Source organism: Miscanthus floridulus, chromosome 7 (assembly GCF_019320115.1).
Source record: "Miscanthus floridulus cultivar M001 chromosome 7, ASM1932011v1, whole genome shotgun sequence".
Classification (NCBI taxonomy): Eukaryota; Viridiplantae; Streptophyta; class Magnoliopsida; order Poales; family Poaceae; genus Miscanthus; species Miscanthus floridulus.
Window position 1 is genome coordinate 102,279,153 of NC_089586.1, and position 24,678 is coordinate 102,303,830.

The 24,678-nt window shown below is 44.6% G+C and overlaps 1 protein-coding gene and 1 pseudogene across 1 annotated transcript; one reads left to right on the forward strand and one right to left on the reverse strand.

The window, feature by feature from the left end:
* Positions 1-13,612: 13,612 nt before the first annotated feature.
* On the forward strand, positions 13,613-15,009 carry LOC136467451 (uncharacterized; annotated as a pseudogene).
* Positions 15,010-15,151: 142 nt separating this feature from the next.
* LOC136467452 (uncharacterized) lies at positions 15,152-18,493 on the reverse strand. The gene is made up of 5 exons (XM_066466165.1): positions 17,961-18,493; positions 16,660-16,873; positions 16,201-16,294; positions 15,780-16,014; positions 15,152-15,535 (listed from the first exon to the last, which is right to left on the reverse strand). Exons 1-5 carry the CDS (start codon positions 18,326-18,328, stop codon positions 15,505-15,507), a joined length of 942 nt encoding a protein of 313 aa, XP_066322262.1. The 5' UTR covers positions 18,329-18,493; the 3' UTR covers positions 15,152-15,504.
* Positions 18,494-24,678: the final 6,185 nt, after the last annotated feature.

Sequence of the window (24,678 nt, forward strand, 5' to 3'; positions counted from 1 at the left end):
TCAGGGAAAAGAGTCATCGTGGGAATTGAGGACAAGTCGGACATGTCAGAAGAATATGAAAAGGATGACCGAATTCCGCCCTTCAAAGTGAACAAAGACCCTAGCATCTTGGTAAATGATGAGGACACTCCATGGTTACGAAGCGATCATAACCAAGGGACATACGTAAAGAAGAAGTTCACTGCTGTGCCCACTTGATGATATAGTGATTTAATATAGTGTGTGTTTGAGATATTATGTAATAATTGTGAATTCAGATGTTTATTATGTCATGTTTCAAATTAAATCAATGTTTGATTTGGTGGGATTTCTCTCTCAAAAAGGTAAATTAGGATACTGAGTGATGAAAAATTAAAATATTAACGTTAAAATGATGTGAAAACAAATTTCCTGTCCAAAACCAATAGTTTTAATAATTTTAATTAAACACTACATTTTTGCATTAACGAAATAATAAATATTAGTTACATTATGTTTTATAATTCTAACAAAAAATAAAAAAAGTTAGGTTATAGATTTTTCCTATGTGCAATAAACAAAAAGAAAATTCATATTTTTAACAAAATAATTTTATGCCTTTTATTTAATTTACTATGTATTTAACAAAAACTATTGCATTTCTATTGTATTTAACAAGACTATTGCTTAAAACAGGCGGGAAACGAAACTGCAGGCCACCTTTACTCCCGGGTGGGAAGCCCACCCGGGAGTAAAGGTGGGCTGCAGTTTCGTGGCCCGCCAAAAAAACCCTTTACTCCCGGTGCGTGTTACCAACCGGGAGTAAAGGTATACCTTTACTCTCGGTTGGTAACACGCACCGGGAGTAAAGGTACCTTTACTCCCGGTTGGTAATACTCACCGGGAGTAAAGGGTTTTTACTCCCGGTTGGTGGCTGGCACCGGGAGTAATTCTCTCTGATATATAACCTCCAGCGCCTGGCGCAGATCGATCCTGCTCGTCTTCTTCCTCGTCGAACACCGCCGCCCTCTTCTTCCTCGCGCCGCGTCCGTTCGCCTTTCGTGACACCGGCGCCAGCCCTCTTCTTCCTCGTGCGGCCTCCACCACGCGCGCCCGTGCCCCTCCTCCGCGCGCGCCCGTGGCCCTCCACCGCTGCCCTCCTCCGCTCCGAGGCCCTCCACCGCGCGTTGCCCCACCGCGCCCGAGGCCCTCCACACTATCGAGCTCGATTGAGGTGATATATTCGTCGATCTCTTTGTACATTCGTCCGAGCCCTCCACTGCCGAGTTATAGATCACGTCGAAAACTACAACTTTGGTGTAAGCCATGTCAACGCTCGAGGTCGATTGAAAATTCCAAATTCTGAATCACAAAATCTAGGAACTAAAAATGGATATTTGGAACTCTAAATGATTTTAAATAAAAAACATATCTTAACGCAAGTTTTGAATATTTGGATATTATATGGATAAATTAGCAAGTTTAATTAGAGTGTCAAAAACTGCATTTTATGGTACAAAAATACATTTTAAGATCACTGGGACCTGAACTCATGACAAGTTTAATTAAGGACCACCAATGAAATTACTTTAGAAATTAATTAGATCGATGTAAATCCATGGCTTGTATAATAAACACGCTATATATTATTTGTAAATCCTGGTCAAATAGGAACTCAATTTTGATACCCAGTTTGTAAACTAAGCGTTTTTTAGTTTATCAAAAATATCACATGTGATGATGTTAGCAGTTTTGGTTGGACTTGCATGCATGGCTACAGACAAATGAAGGAAAACTTCAACGTTTCTTCATTTGTGAACTTTGAATATACAGATATAATATATTAATGTTGCTAAAGTAATATGAGCATTACATATTTTTTTCCGGGAAGACTATCTTCAAACTTCATATCATAGCATCAGAGATCGCCTGTAGAAGAAGAAAATAAATTCTTATCATTTCGGAAATAGTAATGGTTATATGAGCAATAAGACACATATACTTACATTTCATAATGACTTATACTTACATTATTAACATAGAATTTTCTCATATGATGAATGACTACATGGTTCACATGGTACATAGGATCACAACATCACGCACCGACACCGCCCCGGCCCGCCTCACGTCATCGTCGTCAGCACACCGGCCACCGCGCCGACACGTATATATACGTCATTTGTATTCATATGCATTTCGTCCATGCGTTTCTATGTATACGGCGGAGCACCGCCGCCCTCGTTCACCCATGTGTACAGACATATATACGGCGGAGTGGAGCACCGCCACTCTTGTCACACCGCCCTTTCTCGTGGCCTAGTTGATCAACATTCGTATTATCGTTATCGTTAATGCTAAACAATCACACCAGGGCGAACCGCGCTGTTGATGTCACCGACGTGGTTCGCCCTAGTCACCGACGCAATTTGCCCTCGGCCGTTTATGTATAGCCCTAATTCGCCCTAGTACCGACGTAGTTCGTCCTAGTGTGGCGAATTACGTCCGTGACCGAGGGGCAAGATTTAATAATGCATATTGTTCGTAGATTTTACGCATGTAATAAGCAAAGATTTGACGTACTATATATTGGTTTTGTTTTTTGAAGCTAGATGGCCGACCCGAGAAATATGGATGAGGAGGAGTTGATGATGAATTTGATCAACACTGGCACTCAAGTTGCCGGCGATGATGGTGCTAAAAATAACGTGCAAGAGGATGCAGATGACGGGAGTCAGTACTTAGCTCTTGAACAAAATGAGCAACAACATATTGGCCAAGTATATATTTTTTATTATTAGCTATATATATTATCATATGTCTTATGTGTGCTCATGACATTAAAAATAATGTTTATGTTTTGTAGCCCTCTGGATCGACATCAACAACTACAACGAAGAGTAAAAATGTTCGAGGTCCCAAAAAGCCATTGGAGGGTCGCTTCATCATCTCGGAGTTCAATGTGGATACAGGAGAACCGGGGGGGCCGAATAAAATGAAATTTGTGCACCACTGTGGTTACCTTGTACGGGACCGGCTCCCGATTAGTACCCGTGAATGGAAGAAGAAGACCAATGCTCCTCATATCAGTTTTGTCTCCGATCGTGACAAGGCGTTAATTTGGAATGATGTCTTGGTACATTTCACGCTCCAAACAGATGGTTATGATGATATAATAGATGGTGATGAATTGAAGGAGCGAGTTAGGGATTGGGCAATGAAGAAGATGGCCACCCAGTTTCAGACTTGGAAGAAACACCTATACACGACGTATGTCAAGAAGAACATAGCACCAGATTTTACTGTCCCAGGCCCGATCTCAAAGCAGAGGCCCTATTGGGATAAGTTTGTACAGTACAAGACTTCGGAAGAGGGTGTGAGTCGGGTGATAAAGAACCAACGTAATGCCCAACAGAAGACATACCACCATACCTTGGGATCAGGTGGCTACCCGACTGCCATTAAGAAGTGGAACAAAATGGAAGCAGACCTTCTTGCCAAGGGTATCAGACCAGAATCACTTGAGTGGGGAGAACGTGCAAAGAATTGGTTTTTCGGTCATGGGGGGAACACTAGACCAGGAGACAGGGAAGTGCGTTTATGGCGCAAGACTGCAAGAAGCAGCAGAAAGATTGTTTTATGCTCAGAGAGCTACTGCTAGTGGTGCGTTCAGGCCCAACAGAGAGAAGGATGAGCTGACATACGCCATCGGGACTATTGAACATGGTGGCCGAACTAGAGGCAAAGGAAGTGTCTCGTGGGAGCATGGATTCCCTCAGGACAGACCTTCCTACAGAAGTCGCCAGAGAAAGAAGGAAGAAGAGGCACTAGCGGCTCCAGAGGTTGGAGGAAGCGGTGCGTGAAGCACAGGAGCGGGAAAAAAACCTTGAAGCGAGAATGCAGGAGGAAATCAGAAGGCAAGTGCAAATAGCAGTGAGTGCAAGCAAGCAGGCATCAGAGCCAGGAATCAACATTAGCCAATCTGTTCAGTTGAAAAGCAGCTGCGCTTCCACGGAGATACCAAATCAAGGGGACACAGGACTGTGCTTCCCTGTGGATGACGTCACTGAACCTTGTACAACGTGTGAGCTACACATTCCGAAGGAGAATTCCACAATCAAGGTGGCTATCGGTCTTGTTAATCCTATCGACCGAACCAAGACACCAAGGATTCATGGGAATATAATCCAAGAAGGATATGCTACCATCTCGGTAGATAAAGCTGAAAAAGGTTTTAGTGATTTGCCTCTTGACATTCCTGGAGGTGATGGCGAGAAGACTCTAGGAGAAGCGGAGAAGACATTCATTCTATGGCGCAAGCGCTACATCATCATTCCAGGGATGTCGGCTCCACCTCCTCCTGAACTACCTCACCATAGGTACGTGCGGATGAAAACACTACATCATTAATTTGTATTGGCTTAAATAATTAATAATCTGCTCATAATAATATGTCATTCCTTTTTTTGTAGCAGATCCTCCCCAACCTAAATCCAATTGTTCAATCGCCAGATCATCATAGTGCTCTGTACGATGACATTGTGTTGGAAGACGAGGCTGCATCCACACCATCTCCAAGGAGGTCTCCAACGTCGCAGCCGCCACCTCCAAGGAGGTCTCCAACGCCGCTGCCAACACCTCCAAGGAGGTCTCCAACGCCTCCCCCGCCCCCGCCTACCAAGAAGCCTAGCAAGAGGCCAGCCCCACAAACGAAGAACCAGTCCCCGCCGGCAAAGAAAGCCACCATGAAAACCAAGGGCTATTCCCAAAATAATATCTGAAGAGAAGGAAGAAGGAACTGATGCATATAAAAAAGACATGTCTAGATTCTATGACAAACTTAAAATGAATCAAGAAGCAAGGAGAAACCCGGAGAAACCGTACTTCTTCGTAGCTCCAGATATTCTAAGAAAAAAGGTGACTTCTTACCAGCAACAACAGCGGGAATCTCGTAAGCCGTCCAAATCAACGTTATCAGACTATGACCGCACTCTCACCAAGTCAATTGAGGCGGCACAGAAAAAGAAGCGGGCAGGGAAAGGAGTTGCCCAACTCGGACAACAAGCGCACCAATCAATCCCCCCGCTAGTTGTTGGTAATGAATATGGTTCGAATTTAGGATTAATGCATCAGGCAAACATACCTCCGGATGTCGATTTGGATCACCTTGGTGAATTTCTTGATGAGACTGGTCTCGACCTTTACCAGATGTTTGGTGATGGAAACATTGAGAGTGCGGCGGAGGTTGATATTTGGAAGAAAAAATTTGTACTAGGCCAGAGTCTATACAACCCTCAAGCCTTATCTGATCTGGGGACGCAAATGTACCTGCTAAACAAGTGGTACATGCAGGCGTCTACCAGTGGAGACTTCTGCGTTGGTGTCAGAATTAGAGACGAACATTGGTTCCGTGGCGATGATGTTATGTATGTTGACTTTGCAGAATTTCATCAACTATGCCACCTGACCTCTCTGGACAAAGTTATCATTAGCTGCTATTGCCTGTAAGTAATAATTCTTTCGATCTATTATTAAACTCATCATATGTGTGTATATGCATATAAATTATCCTAACAAGTACTATATATGTAGATTTACAATGACAGAGCTCAGAAAGGAAGGCTGCAATGAAATTGGTTTTGTTGATCCCCATATAGTATTCAAAGACCCAATTACTCCAAAAACTAATTGGAAGTCTGAGTCAGAGAGTAACCTCATGAACTTCTTAGTGAACCAACGCCATAAGAAGGATATACTCTTTCCCTATAACTTCAAGTGAGTGTTAATCATGTCGATCATAGCCTTAATGGCTCATATGTTGATTCTAGTTAATTAATGAGTGTTATGCGTTATATCCTATAAACACATGCAAGCAATCACTGGATATTGATGGACATCGATCTGGTGAAAAGTCACTTGATAATCTATGACTCGATGAGAAAACCACAACAAGACTACCAAGATATGATAGATATTATCCAGAGGTAATTTCGGGATCTCTAGCAACTATATATACACACAAACATGATGATTAACTATATCTGATGACGTGGCAAATTTTTTATTGGGCAGTGTTTGGAAAACCTTTATTGAGAAGCAACACATGGAAAAATGCAAAGCGCCACTGAATGTAATCCCTTTGAAAGTAAGTCCCCTGAATCGCATCATCTTTATTAATTAAACATATAGCTTTCACCGGATCACCAGATTGGATGACAAATCTTTTTCTCGTAAAGTGGTGTCTGAGGCAGGAACAGGGGAACAACTACTGTGGTTACTATGTTTGCAAGTTTATCAAGGTGCTCTCCCAAAGAACTCCTACAGAGAGACTCAAAGTACGTTAAAAATACACTATATATTCATTTAATTATTATTATTGATTGTGTTACTATGTCTTTATATATATATATGTACATATATTAATTTATTTTCCTTTAATTCAAACCTGTAAACTCGATGGTTGGAGGAAAAGGTCATACGGCAAGACCAAATCAAAGCAATTCAAGAGTCTATAGCCGGATTTTTTAATGAGCAGGTCATCGATTCCAAGGGCGAGTTCTACTTCGACCCAACACCGCCATTGAAGCCAAGCTAGAGGATGAGAGGAAACTTGTTATGTCACAACAACTATAATGCAATCTTTTGTAATATATGCACATGAAATAATATAATGTAAAATACACATATGCATGCATGCATGTAAATATATATGTGATGCATGCATATATATATATATATATATATATATATATATATATATATATATATATATATATATATATATATATATATATATATATATATATATATTTCTATGCTTGAATTGTGTGATTTAATACGTTCATTGTGCTTGAACCGAAACATACTATATGCGCGTATAAATGTATAATTAGCAGCGTACAATACGACTTCGAAAACCTATTTTGAAAAGAAAACAAAAAAATGAAAAGAAAAGAAAAAAGAAAAAAACCTTTAGTCCCGGTTCGTATTACCAACCGGGACTAAAGGTGTCGGCCATCGTGGCATGTCAGGAGGCACCTTTAGTCCCGGTTGGTGTTATCCACCGGGACTAAAGGTCCTCCTTTAGTCCCGGTTCCTGACCTGGGACTAAAGGACCCCCCCTTTAGTCCCGGATGCTTGCTCCCGGGTGGGGAACCGGGACTAGAGGGGGTTCCCCACCGGGAGTAAAGCTCGGTTCTCTACCAGTGCATGTTTCATTTCTCAAGGAATTAAATATTTTAAATTTTGACTAACTATATTAAAAAAATTATTAATATGATGTATAATAAGTATCATTAGATTGAGAATGAAATATATTTTTATAAAAAAACTTATTTGGAGATACAAATATTGATATTATTTTCTATATTTCTAGTCAAACTTATAAAAGTTTGACTCAAGAAACGAGATGTGCGTTTATTTTTAGGACTGAGGGAGTATCTGTGAAAAAAAAAACATATCTATGTACAGACTTCATGCATGTACCCATGTTCATGTAGGTATCAGGTAACCAATGGGTTGCCTATACCCCCAAAAGAAATAGGTCACATACTCACATGTACCAAACTATGACAATATGAACAAATTATAAATCAACTAACATGGGTAAGGAATCAGATTGTAACAAAATCAAAAGAGGTTAATGATTTTTTTCGAGGGTTAAGGATTTTAATGAATTTTCAACCATTAACATACCCATGGGTAAGGAATCAGATGGTTAAGGATTTTTGTTCATTGACATACCTATAGGTAGGGCAAATGGCCTCATGGCACCTAGATGATCAAACTTGGAATCATATTGTAGCTGCTCTCGGCATGATAATCCTTTAAACTTACCTCAGCTTTTGTTCTCGTGGTTTTCATACCTTCCTAGCACTATATCTCAATCTATGAAAAGAGCACTTTTGAACTTATGTTGTTTTACCTTATTTGTATTTGAAACAAGTTATTGTAATAACTTATACTTCCGCACTCTGATTTGTAAAAACTATTTGTACTGTAAACCTATGTGTGGATGTGTTGTACTCTATCCCAGACTGTGATCTTTGTTGTAAAGATGGTTTCATCGAGGTCCTTCGGGGCACTCGACGGACTAGAAAAATATATATGGGTTCAAGTGCGTAGCTCCAGTTAGTCCTCGGGATGACAGGCATTGTACTTGAGCCCTTATAAATTAGGTGGTTCTGCCACAGCCGATATCTATTTGTAATTTTGTTGTTGCATGGTAGTGGCATTCGCTTTTATTGTTGTGGGAAAAAAACTTGACCCTTCAAGGATACGACCTCCCTAGGACATTGTTATTAAGGTAGAAGGCCTTAACCTTACAAGGCGAGAAACGCCCAAACCCTAGCAGTGTAGACCATATAGCACCGACTGCCACCGTACCATTACCATATGTCGATGTCTTGCCACTATTTAGGGTTGCTGACAAGGGATGGTTTTTAACCAGCCTTGAAATTTGCTCTCACGGGAGTTACCAGGCGCTAAAGGTGCTACTAAGAAGTCACAACTCACAACCATTACACTATGAATAGTTTCGTTGTTGTGGGAAAATATATCTGTAGGTAAAGGAATTAGCCTCCATTCATGCTCTAACAGGGTAAAAAAAAAACTACTGTAGTATATTAGATCTCGGGTTAGAGGTACCTATATATATATTGGCCATGTTCGCTTCGTTGAAAAAACTAAGCCAAAACACTGTTCCGGCTGATTTGGTGTTGGAGAAAAGTACTGGTCCAGCTGAAAAAACAAGCTAAAAATACGGATTATAAAAGAAACGAACTTCGTATATGCATAGAGGCTCTCTGCAATACTCCACTCTGCATGCACGTTGGTGTGGCATTGCAAGGGGCCGGGGTGTGACGTACCATGGGAAAAGCACGGCCTACCCACCAGCATTAAAGCTCGGTTTTGATGGGGAGACACTGCTAGACACACGTAGAGACAGGGCGAATAAAGCATCGTGCATAATGACGTGGATCAATGGCGTTCAATGCAAAGAGATTAGATTCCCCCATGATTGTGCGGGAGAGGCGATCGACCGCATGCATGGCTCCCCATGAACAAAAGGGAGGCTGAAGCTTCCTCCTGCGGCGATAGTAAAAAGGCTGCGCGCGCGCGCGCGACGTCGTGGATGGGTCGACCGATCGGCCGGCGTTTTATGTTTGGCTCATCTGTCGAGTGCGTGTGCGTGGTAGGAAATCATCCAAGCAACGATGATAGATGGTTGTAGTAATAATAAGAAGTGGGCAGGAAAATCTAGCCACGATGATATGCCCTAAACTACAGGTGTCCATATACCTCTTCCCCCACCCTGTGTTCGAGATGATCGTGGAGCGAGACAAAAATCCGTAGGCAGAAAAGGAGGCCGGCCGGCCGGGTGCTATGCTAAAGCTACGCTGATAGTACTCTACACACTGGTCATAGATTCGTTCCATTGATTAGGAGCAGTAGTAAGGTATGCGTAGCTGTCGTCCTTGCTTGCTAATAATATAACCACAGCAAATGAGCAAAAGCAGGAAAAATGAAAAAAAAGAGGAGATGATGTAGATATATATACGCACAAGCACAAAAAGAGTGTACAGGCCCCTACTACAGTCCAAACTCCAAAGAAATGGTCCTCGGTTCTAGATGGAATAGCATCTGGAGCCTGAACGACGCCGAGAGAATCCGAGAAAAATGCAAAATGATAAAAGAGTGCCGGCCGGAATAAAGCAACGCACGATTCAGCAGCTACGTCGGAGTACTAAGGTTCCACCGTGACCAAAAGCTAGCATCCCCCGATCGAAACGAGAGAGCCAGAGGGGGAAGAACAAAGACAAAAGGGAAATCGTCCCTCGCGTGCTCGGTTACATTACATTACCGGCGACGTTTAGCTGGGACAAGCGCCCAAGTTGTGTTTTTACTGAATACACGTACGAAAGCGGAAAGCATGCATGTACGTCTGCGATCACACATCACAGACGCATTTTGTTTCCGCGTCACTAATAAATTGGGTGTCTTTCTTTGTGCTGTTTTGGCATAGTGTCCGTCGCCATTGCGCGGCAGTTTTCGGCCTCGTATGTTTTTGTACGACGAGCATGCCACCAGTCACGCAGTCACGTACCACCACCGTTCCGGGCCAAAACCTGCGGCAGCGTCGCGGCACCCACTCCAGGGCCAGGCGCGGCAACCAGTTGCGGTAGAGGGCAGTATAGGGGGAACCCTACGCGGCACGTACGTACGCCGCGCGTGCGTCGTCGCGGTGAGCGGGGCATGCAGTGGAACAGGAATCCCCAATTCGATTCTCTCGCTCTCGTGATGGCGTTCATCAGGCACCAGGCTCCGGCAAAGCCAGCCACGAGCTAGTGTGCGCGCGCACAGTGCAGTACAGTTTTGTTCCGTGGCTTTTAAGAGAGGAAGGAATAGAGGATCCCCACTCCCCAGTACGATTATTATGTATACAGGGGGGTCAACTTCACTACGTACGTACCGTGCAAAACAGTGGGTGAATGTTATTACTCCTCCTACCGTCCTACGGCTAGCATAAAGTTGCTTTTGTACTACTGGGCATCAGGAATGTAGTACTCCGTAGGCTTGTACAGGTACCACTACAGGTACCCCATTCAACACCAATACACCGTTCATTGGCGGCAAGGCATTTTTTACAGCTCCCTGTACCTACCACATGGGAAAACGAAAGCGCTCGCGTGGAAGGAACTGCTGGAGTAGAGGCGTGGGAGCAGGAGATGAGGTACGTACGTGGACGTGGGTGGCCGGGCGGGCGGCTGGTTAGCTCTCACGGTCACGGAACCGGAGTCCGTTCACCCCCATTCGATCGCTCTGGCTCTGCTGGCCCGGGCGCCCACATGATTAATAATTTGCTCCTCCTCGACAGGGCGCTCTCATGGTCTCACTCAGCTCACCCATCTCCGTCCGCTACTACATGAGAGAGAGAAAGGTGAGGTGCGCGCGTGTGGTGTGGGTGCCGCTGCCGGGTAAGTGCAGCCGGTTTGCCACGACAATCTCACTGCACCTACCGGCGCAACGCCAAAGCCTGTGTGTGACTGTGTGACGAGTGCTCGCTCCATCCACAGCCCAGCCAAGGTGCGCGGAAGGCAATGTAGCCAATAGGCAGGCAAGGGGCATGACACGGCAAGCAGTGCTGCCGGCCGTGCGTGCTTGCCTCCTCGGACTCTCGATAGGTCCACGCGATTGGCAGTAGGAGCGGCCGACCAGTCCAGCGACGAGCACGAGCCCAGCCGGCGACTGTTCGCCGGCTCGCGCGGAGCTCCTGCTGCGCGACACGGGTTCAAGGGATGTCATGAATGGGAAAGGGAGAGTAGGGGACGACGACGGCCTTTAAATGCCTGTATGTAGTATGTGGAGCGGCACCGGTTACGGACAAACGTGGAGCACGAAATGGGATTAATTAGGAAGACATGCGAAAGAGGATTTTGCAGTCCCATTCTCATTCAGCGTTACAGTACCCAAAAAAAAAACAGGTGGCACGCAGCTTATACACGAGCCTGAATTAATGGGCAGACAGCCGCACACTTTGTGGCAGCAAGGCACTGTTACACGGTCAAAAAATGAATGATAAAAGTAGCGTACAGTAGGAGTATACAAGACGGGACGTCCTCAAGTCCATCCATTCATCTCCAAAGGGCATTGCAATGGCTGCCTTTCGTGCCATGGCCCTGGCCCATCTGGATCTGGCCGTCGAGAGTCGAGACCAACCGCGCCCCCGCACCACCGCATTCGGCTGATCAGGTCTCGAATTGTTTCAGTTTGTTTTAATTTATTATCTCTTATAGAACACGGTTGAATCATGGAGAATCATCCAACATACACTGTTAAGCCGAACATGTCAGAAGTTCACAGTGAATGGCAGATCATATCCAGGCTCCAGTCTGCAATCAATACGGGGCAGCATCACTGAATGACATGCATGCCTCTCCAGCGTAGCAGTATGGCAGAGGCAAAAAAGGAGCTGCAGTCTTTACCAACCTGTCTCCACAGAGGAACAAAGAAGATCATCAATGAGCTATTACCGTACTACTGCTGCCAGCAAATGGTGAATGGAGCTTGTATAAAGGTCAGAAATTACAAACGGACCCGTCCAAAACACACGGCCAAAAAACTCATGATTACTCGATGCACATTGTAGCGTATGCCGACAGCCCCCAATACACGGCTAAGAATTTCAGACGACAATAAGCCCCAAATACTCAAGGTGCTCGGTGCTCTCTCCGTCTAAAAAAAGCATTTTTTTTTTTTGTTTTCAAAGAGTCTACTCCGTCCGTCCCAAAATAAGCAACGTTTTTTTACTTTCAGATATCACATTTGACCGTTCGTTTTATGTATTTTTTTAATGTAAATTGTAAAATAAATAAGTCATTATTAAGGCATCTCTAATAATAAAATAAGTCATAACAAAATAGATAATATTTATACAAAAAAATTTGAATAAGACAAATGGTCAAATGAGATGTCTGAAAGTAAAAAACGTCACTTATTTTGGGACGGAGTGAGTAACAATTTAAAACTTTAACTAAATCAATAAAAACTAACATCTATAACACCGAATGAGTACCAGTAGATTAATTATAAAATATATTTTATAATGAATCTATTTAAAAGACATAAATATTAGTATAAAATTTCCATAAATTTGGTCGAAATTTAACGAAGTTTGAATTATTTTAAATCTGAAAATGCCTTTTCTTTTGGATGCAGGGAGTAATGGAAGTTTGTACTCTTCCACGAACACAGAGCGTTTGACTGTAATCTCACTATCTACAACACAGAACATTTAACAATGATGACCAGCAGCTTAAACCTGCATATAATCAGTTATAGCGAAGAAGAGCTGCAAACTATGTATTATACAATGTAATGTTATGTTCTGTAATGACTAACCATACGTCTTTGGATCTAACATATTGGCTATGCAGGGCTCTTTGGAATTTGGATATAAACAACAGGTGAGGTGACAGATACAGTACTATTTGACAAACAAAAAAAAGTAGGAAAGCCACTGGCGGTACAGATCCACATAGCCCAACAAACTAGGTTACGACGATACTGGGCTCTCCCCATGGTTGGTGTCCACAATGACTGACGCGACAAGGCCTAATCCAGTCTGTTTTTGGGCCGGGCTATACTTACTGGCAGTTCACATTGCAAGGTAGACTAGGTTGGTGTCACAAACCACTCGAGCAATTTTGAGCAAATCAAGTCAAACCACGATACAATCAGAAGAGAGTTTTCTAGAAGATTTGAAGAAGAAGGACATCAGAGAGCCTAACTAGAATAGAAGATCAGTTCGTCGTTCTGTTTTTCGTTAAGTTGGAAAATAATAATTAAAAAAAAGTCCAAGAGTTGATTGCTGGGCCAAAGCTCCAGCCTGCTGGCTCAGCCACTCATCAGACCCTGAAGCCCAAATGCTACAATAGTCGTGTCCCTGGCAGACCGTTGGGCATGTCAAGACAGCTCAGAAACAAACTCGAGACACCAATCAGGCCTGTCAGGCAACACTGGTTTTGTTTAGTCCTGACCTTTCATTTTTGTCGAACGGGTTTTAAAATGCAGAAGATCCAACGGATCTCTCCGATGTAAATACAGAGACTCGACCAGAAAGTTCATATGAATCAGAACCTCTCCAGATGTGAGAATTGCCCTCATTTCTTTTCACATTTTTATCCAAAATTTTCAATCAAATCAAATGTGCTGCTACACCGTGCCAAATAGTTAATCAAAACTAGAGCACAAAACAACATATATACTCAAATTTGCAAAGCAAAGTCGATCCCCAAACGAAAACACGTGCTCTGGTGTCGCCGCCACTCGCCACCTACTCCGCCGCCGTCCCAATCTACAATTACCCGTTTCCGCTGCGCCGCAGCGGCACGCTTCCAGTGCCGAGCAACAAGCTCGCTTCCGCATACACCCAAACCAAAGCGAGGCATTTCATCGAACACAACCCCCGTTGCAAACCATGCGGCTCACCAAGCCCCACCCCTCCCTCGCCGCCGCCACGCCGACCCCAAAGCATGGCCTAAACGCTAACCGCGTTGTGGCCCTGACCCCGTCGGCCTCCAGCCGCAGCGGCGGTCTCCGGGTCTCCGCCAGCGGCGCAGCCCACAGCGGCGCTGAGCCGCGTGGACGTGCTGTTGGAGGCGCTCCCGTTCATCCAGAGGTTCAAGGGCAAGACGGTGGTGGTCAAGTACGGCGGAGCGGCGATGAAGTCGCCGGAGCTGCAGGCGTCGGTGATCCGCGACCTGGTCCTGCTGTCCTGCGTCGGCCTCCGCCCCGTGCTCGTCCACGGCGGCGGGCCCGAGATCAACTCCTGGCTGGCGCGCGTCGGCGTGGAGCCTCAGTTCCGCAATGGGCTCCGCGTCACGGACGCGGTCACCATGGAGGTCGTGGAGATGGTGCTCGCGGGCAAGGTCAACAAGCAGCTCGTGTCCCTCATCAGCCTCGCGGGGACCACCGCCGTCGGGCTGTGCGGCAAGGACGCGCGCCTCCTCACCGCGCGGCCCTCCCCTGACGCCGCCTCGCTCGGCTTCGTCGGCGAGGTGACGTGCGTGGACCCCGCCGTCCTCCACCCCATCATCGCGTCCGGGCACATCCCCGTCATCGCCACCGTGGCGGCCGACGATGCCGGGCAGGCCTACAACATCAACGCCGACACGGCGGCCGGGGAGATCGCGGCGGCGGTGGGAGCCGAGAAGCTGCTGCTGCTCACGGACGTGTCCGGCATACTGGCGGACCGCGACGACCCAGGGAGCCTGGTGAGGAAGGTGGACGTCGCCGGGGTGAGGCGGATGGTGGCCGAGGGGAAGGTGGGCGGCGGGATGATTCCCAAGGTGGAGTGCTGCGTCCGTGCCATCGCCCAGGGGGTGCGCACCGCCAGCATCATCGACGCCCGCGTCCCGCACTCCTGCTGCTCGAGATCCTCACGGACGAGGGCACCGGCACCATGATTACCGGCTAAAGCTGCTTATCTTAAGCCTTGTTATTTGTTTGCAACAGGGGTTAGTCGTTAGTGTGTGACATTGACATTGGTCAGAATTGTTTGCACACGCACCCAACGGTCTGTTTTCCGCGAACGAAAGATGAGCATGAGCTTGTGAACTGAACCAAATCAAACATTATTTATACAAAGAATTTTATCAATTGACATCTATGCGGGCTATTTCAATGGAACAAATCAAATCAAACTCAGCCTGTAACTTTATTTATACAAAGAATTTTATCAATTGACATTTATGTGGGCTATTTCTACAGTTAATGTTGTATCCTTAAAATGAAGGACTGCAGACATGAAATTTGCTGACGCTGGACTGCTGGAGTAGAGGCGTAGCTACATAGGTCCATCCGGCTCCGATGGTTGAGCACACAAATATGACCCAGAACAACAACATCCCTTGCACGATTTGCCACTGCCCGGGTTAAATGATACAGCCAAACCATAGGGTAAAATTTTGAGTAGGCTAAGTTATGAAGCTTGGTGGGTTCTACAAAACATATACAGACGAGCTTGTAGAATGCCTGAATCTCGCCTCACCACACTTTGAAATCCCAATGTTCATAACTGTAGCCAAAATCACCAGGAAATGAAAAGCATAAGCACGCTGAATGCAAGCATAATAATGTTAATATTACTAGGACATATCATAATTCCACACAATGGCACGATAACAAATTCCAAATTCTTGGCCAATCAACCTTTGGATGGCCTCAATCTTGACCTGACTAACTGACTAGACTTGCTCCGTGTATAACCAAGAGACAATAAAACATATAGAAATATAAAGTCGACGGATTGTTGTGCTCACTTGATACGAGCAATGGCCACCACGGTGAAGACGAATACCGTGAGCATGAACGACACCTTAACTGCATCGCTGTATGCATCTGGCTTATCTTCATCCTCTTCAGGGTGGATCAACATGCTGATTATCTTCATAACATTCTCGAAGAATTCAACTATTTTTGCCTGGGCACTTTCCAGGATCCACTTAAGCACTTCAGCAGGACCATCAGTGTTTCCCTTTTTATCATTTTCTTTTCCTGAACGATGTTGTTAGCCGGAATATGTTAAAACATGTAGACCAGAAAGAAAAGCTAAAGCAGTGGATATTTCTTGCAAATGTTACACGGCTAAGGTCAAATGGTTCATCTGAGTACAGCTTGGAATTAACAAACAGAACATTGTATATGATTCATGCATGTACATGAAAGTTTCATGCAACATACCATCATGTAAAGATCTCCTGAAGTCTTGAACTGCCTCATTATTCATGACAGCATTCCAAACAGCCTTATCGCATGACAAAGACAAAACCATTTTCTGCATAATGGACAAGGTTAACACAATGATTGACAGATAATCTGTTGAGAAACTTCTAGGTGACAGCTCAGATCAGAAATTACGAATGGTACATCAAAATATGACAGTGCACTATAAGATGATTTGGTAATAATGTATCATTATCTAACTAAGTGTTACAAAATACCTCTGCTCGCCTAAACATCCGTTTAGCTTGTTTAATCACTACATGGTCACCAGTTGTGTCCATTTAACCAGCCATTTTGCTTGTTTAAACAGCTCCTGAGCCCGAATAAAAGGCTACGCAGTAAGTGACTGACCATTTTTAGCATCTAGTGTTTAGGTGAACACTGAAAATACATAAAAGGAATAGGTTCGGTTTAAACCTGAACGGTGGGGTCCTTTTGCAACAGACGGAAAGCATCCAAAACATTCCTATGTTCCCTTGAAAGAAGAGCAGTTGAGTTAAGAACATAGGCAGCAGGTTCAATCCAGTCATCTGATCCAGATGAATTGCCAGATGAGTGTACTGATGCAGACAGCAGTGCTCTTTGTCTATCAGTTGTATCTGAATCCTGTCCAAGAGGATTCTCAAATACCCTGAAGGAAACGATAACTCGATTAGATGGAGCAAAGAACAGCAACGCATAAGATTTAACTCTTTGGTATGAGTTAATGAGCAAAGGTCTACTATAGATTTTTAAAGAAAAAAGGTTTGTTTTCATGCTACAAACTTGAATCAGAGAAAAAAAAAACATTTTTCGGTTTATCAAATGATGGTACATAGTGCAATATGGTCAGAACAAGGTGTTGCATAATACAAACCCCAGAAAGAAAAGGAGTCTAATCCATAGAACCTTTTCCGCACCTTTTTCTATCTAATTAGTTTTTGTTTGTTCTAATTAGAATACAAACAAGAACAAATCTTTTAGTTTTTTTCAGACCAATCGTTCTGTATTTTTTTGGGTGGGGTGGGGTGGGGGGAGTGTTAAAAGACAAATGCAAATTTTGTTAGCACAACAAAGCTAGTCTTGGGGATCACCTGGCAAGAATGAACCAAAGTGAGCAAGTAATACAATCCACAGGGTTGGAAAAGGTGACAAGAAAACAAACACTGAGGAATTACCATAATTCCAATTATAATTCTTCATAGAGTTGCTACTAATCATGATTGAAAGTTGATGTAATTAGGTGGATCTAATGTTCTATAATAGTCCCTACAACACGGGTACAATAAGGTACACAGAACTATGATTCAAGAACACAACATCAATAGTTAATGAATTCTGCATGATAAAAAAATTGATACTGCAACTCTGCAAGTTCATGTGGATGTCTATCCATGCATCCCTCGCCCCCACCCCTGCCCCCATAGCCCGTCCCCACCCCCATCCCCACCCAGAAGACTCTATACTAAGATGGCAGAGGGACCGCATATACAACGACAACGAATGCTAACCACTGCTAAACGAACTGAACCATGCAAGGCTCCCATGTCCCCATGAGAAGCTATCTATGTCGCATCAAACTACATACAAAAACAGCTCTACCGAATCTAATCCATGGAAGCAAAGGTTAACCTAGGTCGTGACAATCAAGCGCGTCACCAACACAAGACGCAAAGTTAGATCCAATCTAACAGTGCGCGAAAAAAAATGCCTTAACGAGGTGAGCACGCAAATCTTACTCCTGGATGCTGGTGACTGCGCCGGTGACCTCGTCTATGGTGGGCGGGGACCAGAACACCACCCTGTACTCCTCGTCTTCTTCCTCCATCTCCCCGGTACCGGGGGCCCCGGCGACGACCTCCTCCCAGTCCCCCTCCTCCCCGTCGCGGCGGAGCGCGCGGGACTCCCAGTACGCGGCGGCGGCGACCGCGGAAGGCGGGGGCGGGGAGCTGGCGCGCAGGGGCCGCCCGCCCGCGACGGCGCGCGGGCGTGGGGACCCGGCGGAGGTGGAAGCGCCGGCGCCGGGGCCGAGCGCCGACGAGGAGGATGAAGAGCGCACGGCGCGGCTGCTGAGGCGGAGGAGGCGCCTGCCCGGCGGGTTCCTCATCGCCGTCTCGCCGGAAACAGAGGTTGCCTTCGTGCTTCGACTGCGAGGTCTCCTCGGCTGCACCGCGCGCTATCCAACAGCCTACGCGCAACGGATTGGATAACTAAAAAAAATGGCTTGAGCAGGAAGGTAGTTTTGGGGTCTTTGGAGCTTTGAGGAGTTGCAAAAATCTTCGAGCGAACGCATTATGCTCCAATATATATTTGGAGAGGGTTGAGTATTGCTAGGGGTCACCCATACTAGTTGTGCGGTTTCTTGTGGTGTCATGCTTATTGGTTGCTTTAATTTTCAGTTCTCCTAGCAATGTGATTCCATCAAATTAGTTTTGATTTATATTCTGCAATGGGCAATTATTAAGGTGCTATAATTTTGAACTTATCAAACGTTTATTATCTCAAAGTTGCCTTGGTTCTCACACTTTTGAGGCTAATCAGCTTCATGTTCTCGATGAAGAACCCTCCATCAAAACTACTTTCCTTTAGCTAAACATAAGCTCATTTCTACGAACACACATACTTCCTCAATACAATTCTAGCGTAGTGCTAAGTCAAAACATCTTGAATTCGACCGAGGTTGTATAAAAAGTATGAATACTTCACAAAATAAATATTTTTATTATATTCTTTGTGGAATATATTTTTCCATTATACCTATTTGATGTATTAAATATCACTATTATTTTCCTATAAACTTGATCAAACTTTGCATAGTTTTACTAAGGACGCAATTAGGGTTCCCTTTGGAATGTGGGATTTTTCCCCCTATTTCTTGCATTTTTATGTGAACATGAATCGATTCGTGTGAAATTCCTACGTTCCAAAGGAGCCCAAAATCCAGTATTTCCAGGATATACATGCATGCATAGCCTGCTCTTACAAACATCTATGTTGATTAGGCTAACGAACTTTGATATAACAAACTCAACATGTAGACCTTAATTATTATCGATATGCACATCACTTGTAAAAAAATAATACTTAATCGAGAAATGCAAGCACCTATGTTGAACCGAAGGCTCAAACCTAGATGTACAGTAACCGCGACAAGAAACGTCAAAATAAGCCTGGACCCTCTAGTATTTTTTGTGTTGTGTAATTTGTGTGAACAAAATAGTTAATCAGACACGAGTTCCACGTAGAAAGCAAAGGTCTACTTTGTGAAAACGATTTTTATTCCCTTTGATCTTTCCTAGAAATGACTTAACATTTGTTTATGTAACAGAATGTTTCGTATTCTTCACAACAACAAACATTTGTAGCTTATGCTTCCGGATTGAAGTAGTAGCAAGCAGAAATTTTATAAAAGGCTAGAATAATTCAAAACCATGTAGCTTCAGCTGTGCACCAACGGTTTTCCATCGCCGCAACCAGCAACCGTTGCTTTCTCCGCTTCCGGTTATGGGCTGGGGCGGAATTAATCCACGTCGCCATTCGGTCCCAGCCGTAAGATCCTGCGCCACAAAGAGCCAAACACGGCTCCCACCCAAGGAGCAAAACCATATTCCAGGTATGCACGCAGCCGGCAGCCCCCACCAAATTTCAGGTCCCACACGCCGTTGCTTTCTGATTTGGCACACGCCACTCTGCCTGCCCCCGGTAATTCGCAGAATCGCAGCTCGCAATGCTGTCAAACCTTGCAAACATAATCCGCTGCGAATACGACACGTGCGTCAAGGCAAGCAGATCGTACGCGGCTGCACGGAAAGTAACCTTCTGCTGCCTGATCTCAGCCGTGAGTTCTCTTCTCGCTAGCCCTAGCCTGCGACGGATTCAGAGTCGACCGATCGCGAACTAGGTCACGATTGTGTTAACTGGTGTCTTCACGCCATGACGCGCCGCACGTCGGAATCGTAACGCGACATATATGCATGGATGATCGGAGCAGAACGCGTGCTGCGGTGCTTCGAAACCGCACGCGGGCGTTTTGATGTACGCCAGCGAGATTGCGAGAACCCGGAACGAAGCGTGCGCCGGGGTTCAGGAATCGGGAGACAGCGACAGGCCGGGAAACTCGGAGCCAACCATTTCATCCTCCTCCCCGACGAACGGCAGTCCAAACACCGGACGGCAAAAGCATTGCGCGAGGAGGCCGGGCGACCGCGTGACGTGGCGTAGCGGCAGAGTCCCCCGACGAGCGACGACGATAGACGACGACGCGAAGGAAACCAAAGGCAACGGCCGCACGGGACATAAGCGAGGGACAAGCGGGCAAGACATCGCACGATGATCGGATGACGCAACTGCCAACGCCGGCCGGCGCTAGCCTGCCCTGCGCCTTCACCGCGTCCACCGTCCACGGAGGCCGAAGCCGCTGCCGAGACCACCTTGACGCTCCGCTCACTTAGGGCAACATGTACCATGGTTGTCTCGTATAGTGCTACGTAATTCTAAGACGACTTAATATGTACAATGGTTACTTTTTAAAATTGTATCGTAGTAACTCATAATTTCTTAATTTATGGATAGAATAAAAGTAAAGTTATGATTTGCATAACAACAACAACTCATATAAATGGTAGAATAGTTGTCTCATGATCCTAAATTTTAGCTCATGACGTAGTTGTTTCGTGAAACAATAACCTCTTTCTCTCTCATCTCTCTCTTTCCTCCACATCAGCAAAAATCCTACGTGGCACTGCATGAGACGGCGTACGTTACCACTGACGTGTAGCTATGTACCTGCCCTTAGGCCTTGTTTCAGATCAGCTTCACTAATAAAGTTGTTTTTCTTCGGCTCTATGAGTAAACTGAAGTTGCTTTGATTACACATCAGGTAAACACAACTTCATAAGTTACACAAAAGAGTGAAATGATCACGATGTTGTTCTCCCCCCCCCCCCCCCTCATATGCTATTTCTTCTTCCTTTTTCCAGTCGACTTTCTTCGTTCTTCTTCACTGCCAGTATCCTCAGATCCACTCGCGCCCTACCCCACGACGGCCCAAGCGCCCTAGCCCTACCCCAACGATCGTGCCTGCCCCCACGCTTGGCGGTGGTGGCGCACCGACGCTAGCCTCGGTGCCCCCGCCCTGTTGACTGTGCTTGGTGATGGACGCACTCGAGCATCGATAGCAGTGTCAGTCACACCCCGGTGGCCGAGCGCGCGCATGCGCCTTGCGGGGGCAAATCTGACTGGAGCTTCACCCTGAAGCGGTTTTGCAAAAGACCTGTTAGGCACAAAATAGCTTCAAACAACTTGTTAAGCTGGTGGAGAAGTTGTGCCAAATAGGACCTAAGTTGGTGCCTAGGTGGTACTTCTATTCTCGTTGCGGCTCAGCCTCACGCGAAACACAAAGATGCTAAAATTATGTTTGTTATTTTTCCATGATTCTTTTGTATAAACTCTCTGCAAATTGTTACTCTGTATGTAGAGTGAATCAAGATGAGCTACTTGATAAACCAGTATAGAATCACTTCTCAGTATAAAACTACTTGGCAGAGCTCCTACTAAACAGAAAATTGCTCTATGAGCTCTGCGAAATGGGCCCTTAGTATTCTAAAGAGCTCCAACTCTCCAAACACTTGAATTTTGATGCCATAGTTTCAAGTCAAGATTTATGTCTTAAGATGATAATTATCTACAAATTTTCAAATGCTCTTATAGCCCCCCCTCCCCCACGCCCACGCTTGAACTTTTGCTAACAGCATAGTTACAGGTATATTATATTGAAACTACCTATTTTTTAGCTGTAATTCATTTTGTAAAATGGTGAATAAAAATTTAGGTGCTAAGAGTCTCGCATAAGCATAACACCTTTCTTCGTTTGTTTTTACTAAGATTAAGACAAAGGCTTGTTTGCTTTGGGCCTATGTTTTCTGTGGCAGAAGCAGAACCGCCTAATCTAATGTCTCCCAGGAGTACTTGTCTTTCATTAGACACTAAGTACTCAAGAGAGGATACTAAACTACGCAGTTCCATCGAGCACACTCTAAGGGAGAACTCGAAAATTCACATTTTTCCATCAGAATCATAAATGAGAGAATAAAGCTTACAACATTCTTAAGGCATTTTTTACATCACTTTATTACAGTAACAAAATATTACCTCAATTGATTATAACAGCGGAATATAACAATGTTATCAGAGTTACAGAGAAAGCAAAATTAATTTAATGACATGGTGGAGCATTAACATAGTGGACATTTTTATACAAAGATATGCTAGCAGATTTTACATCTTTTCTTATAAAAACCTTTAGTGAGGGTTATAAATAAACATTACGGTCGTAGTGGGAAAGGAATTCTCTCTAAGCCCAATAGGAGGTTTCCACACAAGAGTCAGCGCTACGTATCCTCTGGTTACCAGTAACAGGAGGAATAAAACCCTGAGTACTCGATTATACTTAGCAAGACTTACCCGACAGGAGAAAAATAAAAGACTCCAAGGATATGCAAGACTTATTTGGCTTGTGGGTTATTGCATCTACGGAAGCATTACTAAACGTGCATCCTTATAGTCAATTTTATTAGCAGTCATCATTAGTCCATTAACTAACCATTCTATGTAAGCACCTATGCTACTTTTAAGCAGGTGGTGAGCAATCAGAACCATTTTACCATATTTTATATTCCAGTTCTTACTATGGTGCTAGACCATAGTCAAGTCGGTACCGTCTCACAGAAATAGAGATTCGCGAACCAATGTTTCCTAGCTGGATACCCCAAAACACATGACCTGTTTGTACCCCAGGCACAAACAAGATCAACCTATTCCACTCCTATTATGGGGTCTAGGTCCCCATCCAAACTTCGAATCCAAACCCCCACACTTGAGACCTAGTCTCAGTATGGTGCTTAGACCTCCACCTTTTCCCGCCTCCAATCAATCGGTCTAGAAAGACCTGGAACCCACAACAAGACCGTAACGAGCCTTCCCGCTCCCATAAGCAAGTATGTGCTCAGGATAATAAGTCAGTAACCTGACTACCATCCACAGCAATGAACGGTCCTCAATCGACACAAGCAGAACAAATACAATCTGAGCCTCGCTCGAATGCTCAACCAAGTCTAGATCCAAAGTACCATTCCGCCTGGTCTCCAATTATCATCAATATATATCCCATGTGATAGTAATATAATAACAACAATAATAGCTTTCCTATCTCTCGTGAGTGATAGGTAATCACTCGACTTCTACCGAATCATATAGCATAGCAATCTACACGATCCTGCCATACTAGTATGACTCATAGGATAAGGAGATATATATATATATATGCAAGTGGATTTTCATTCAACTCCTTAAAACTTAATGCACACGCATAAAATAAAGTGCATAATAATAGAGGTTATGCACCTGGGCTTGCCAGGATAAGATATAACCAAAAGTTACCATTCCATCATGATGACACGATTATCAAGGCACTATCTTTTCTGCTACTTCAGTCGACTCCATGATCCATCGTTGTTTCTATTATGATATACGTGGATGCAACACATCAACGTAAATAATCAACGACAACCGAAACTCTTAGAAATACGATTATGCCTCGCAAGCTAACGAGATAGCTCTAACGTGCTAGACTATTTTTGTTACTTTGCAACCAAACCCTCGAATATTTTTGCCTTTACCACGGGGAGATCCCTGGAAACCTTGCGTGCGCCGCCGCCGTGGCCGACGGCATAAGCCAGTTACACTGGGCAACCTAGGCGTGCTACGATGGGAGTAAGGTGTCGACCATCAACTATAGCTAAACGCGCAAGGATGGGTGGCGGTTAGGGACTCGGAGGCGCACTATCACGGGCTACAGCGGCGAGCGGCTATCCGCGGTGGCGGCGCGACTGTTCCGACAACCTAAGGTTGTATCGTGGTGGTAGGGATAGCGGGTAAGCACCAGTAGCTCACCGGCATTCGCGCTACGGTGGCGATTGAGGCGGAGGAGTGCCGAGGTGACCTGGTGAAAGCTCTAGTTTGGTTTTGGTAAATTGATGAAACCCTAAGTGCTAACCTAGTTTATCAAGTGATCATAAGATAGGTAGCACACTCCAAGTCGTGAAGCAAATAAAGATCATAGCATGATGAAGGTGATGCCATGATAATGATCAAGTGCTTGGACTTGGAAAGAAGAAAGAGAAAAACAAAAAGCTCAAGACAAAGGTATAAACCATAGGAGCTATTTTGTTTTGGTGATCAAGGCACTTAGAAAGTGTGATCATGTTTAGGTTTGATAGCCGTACTATTAAGAGGGGTGAAACTCGTATTGGAATGCGGTTATCAAAGTGCCACTAGATGCTCTAACTCATTGCATATGCATTTAGGATCTAGTGGAACGCTAACATCCTTGAAAATGTTTGTAAAAATATGCTAACACATATGCACAAGTTGATACACTTGGTGGTTGGCATATTTGAG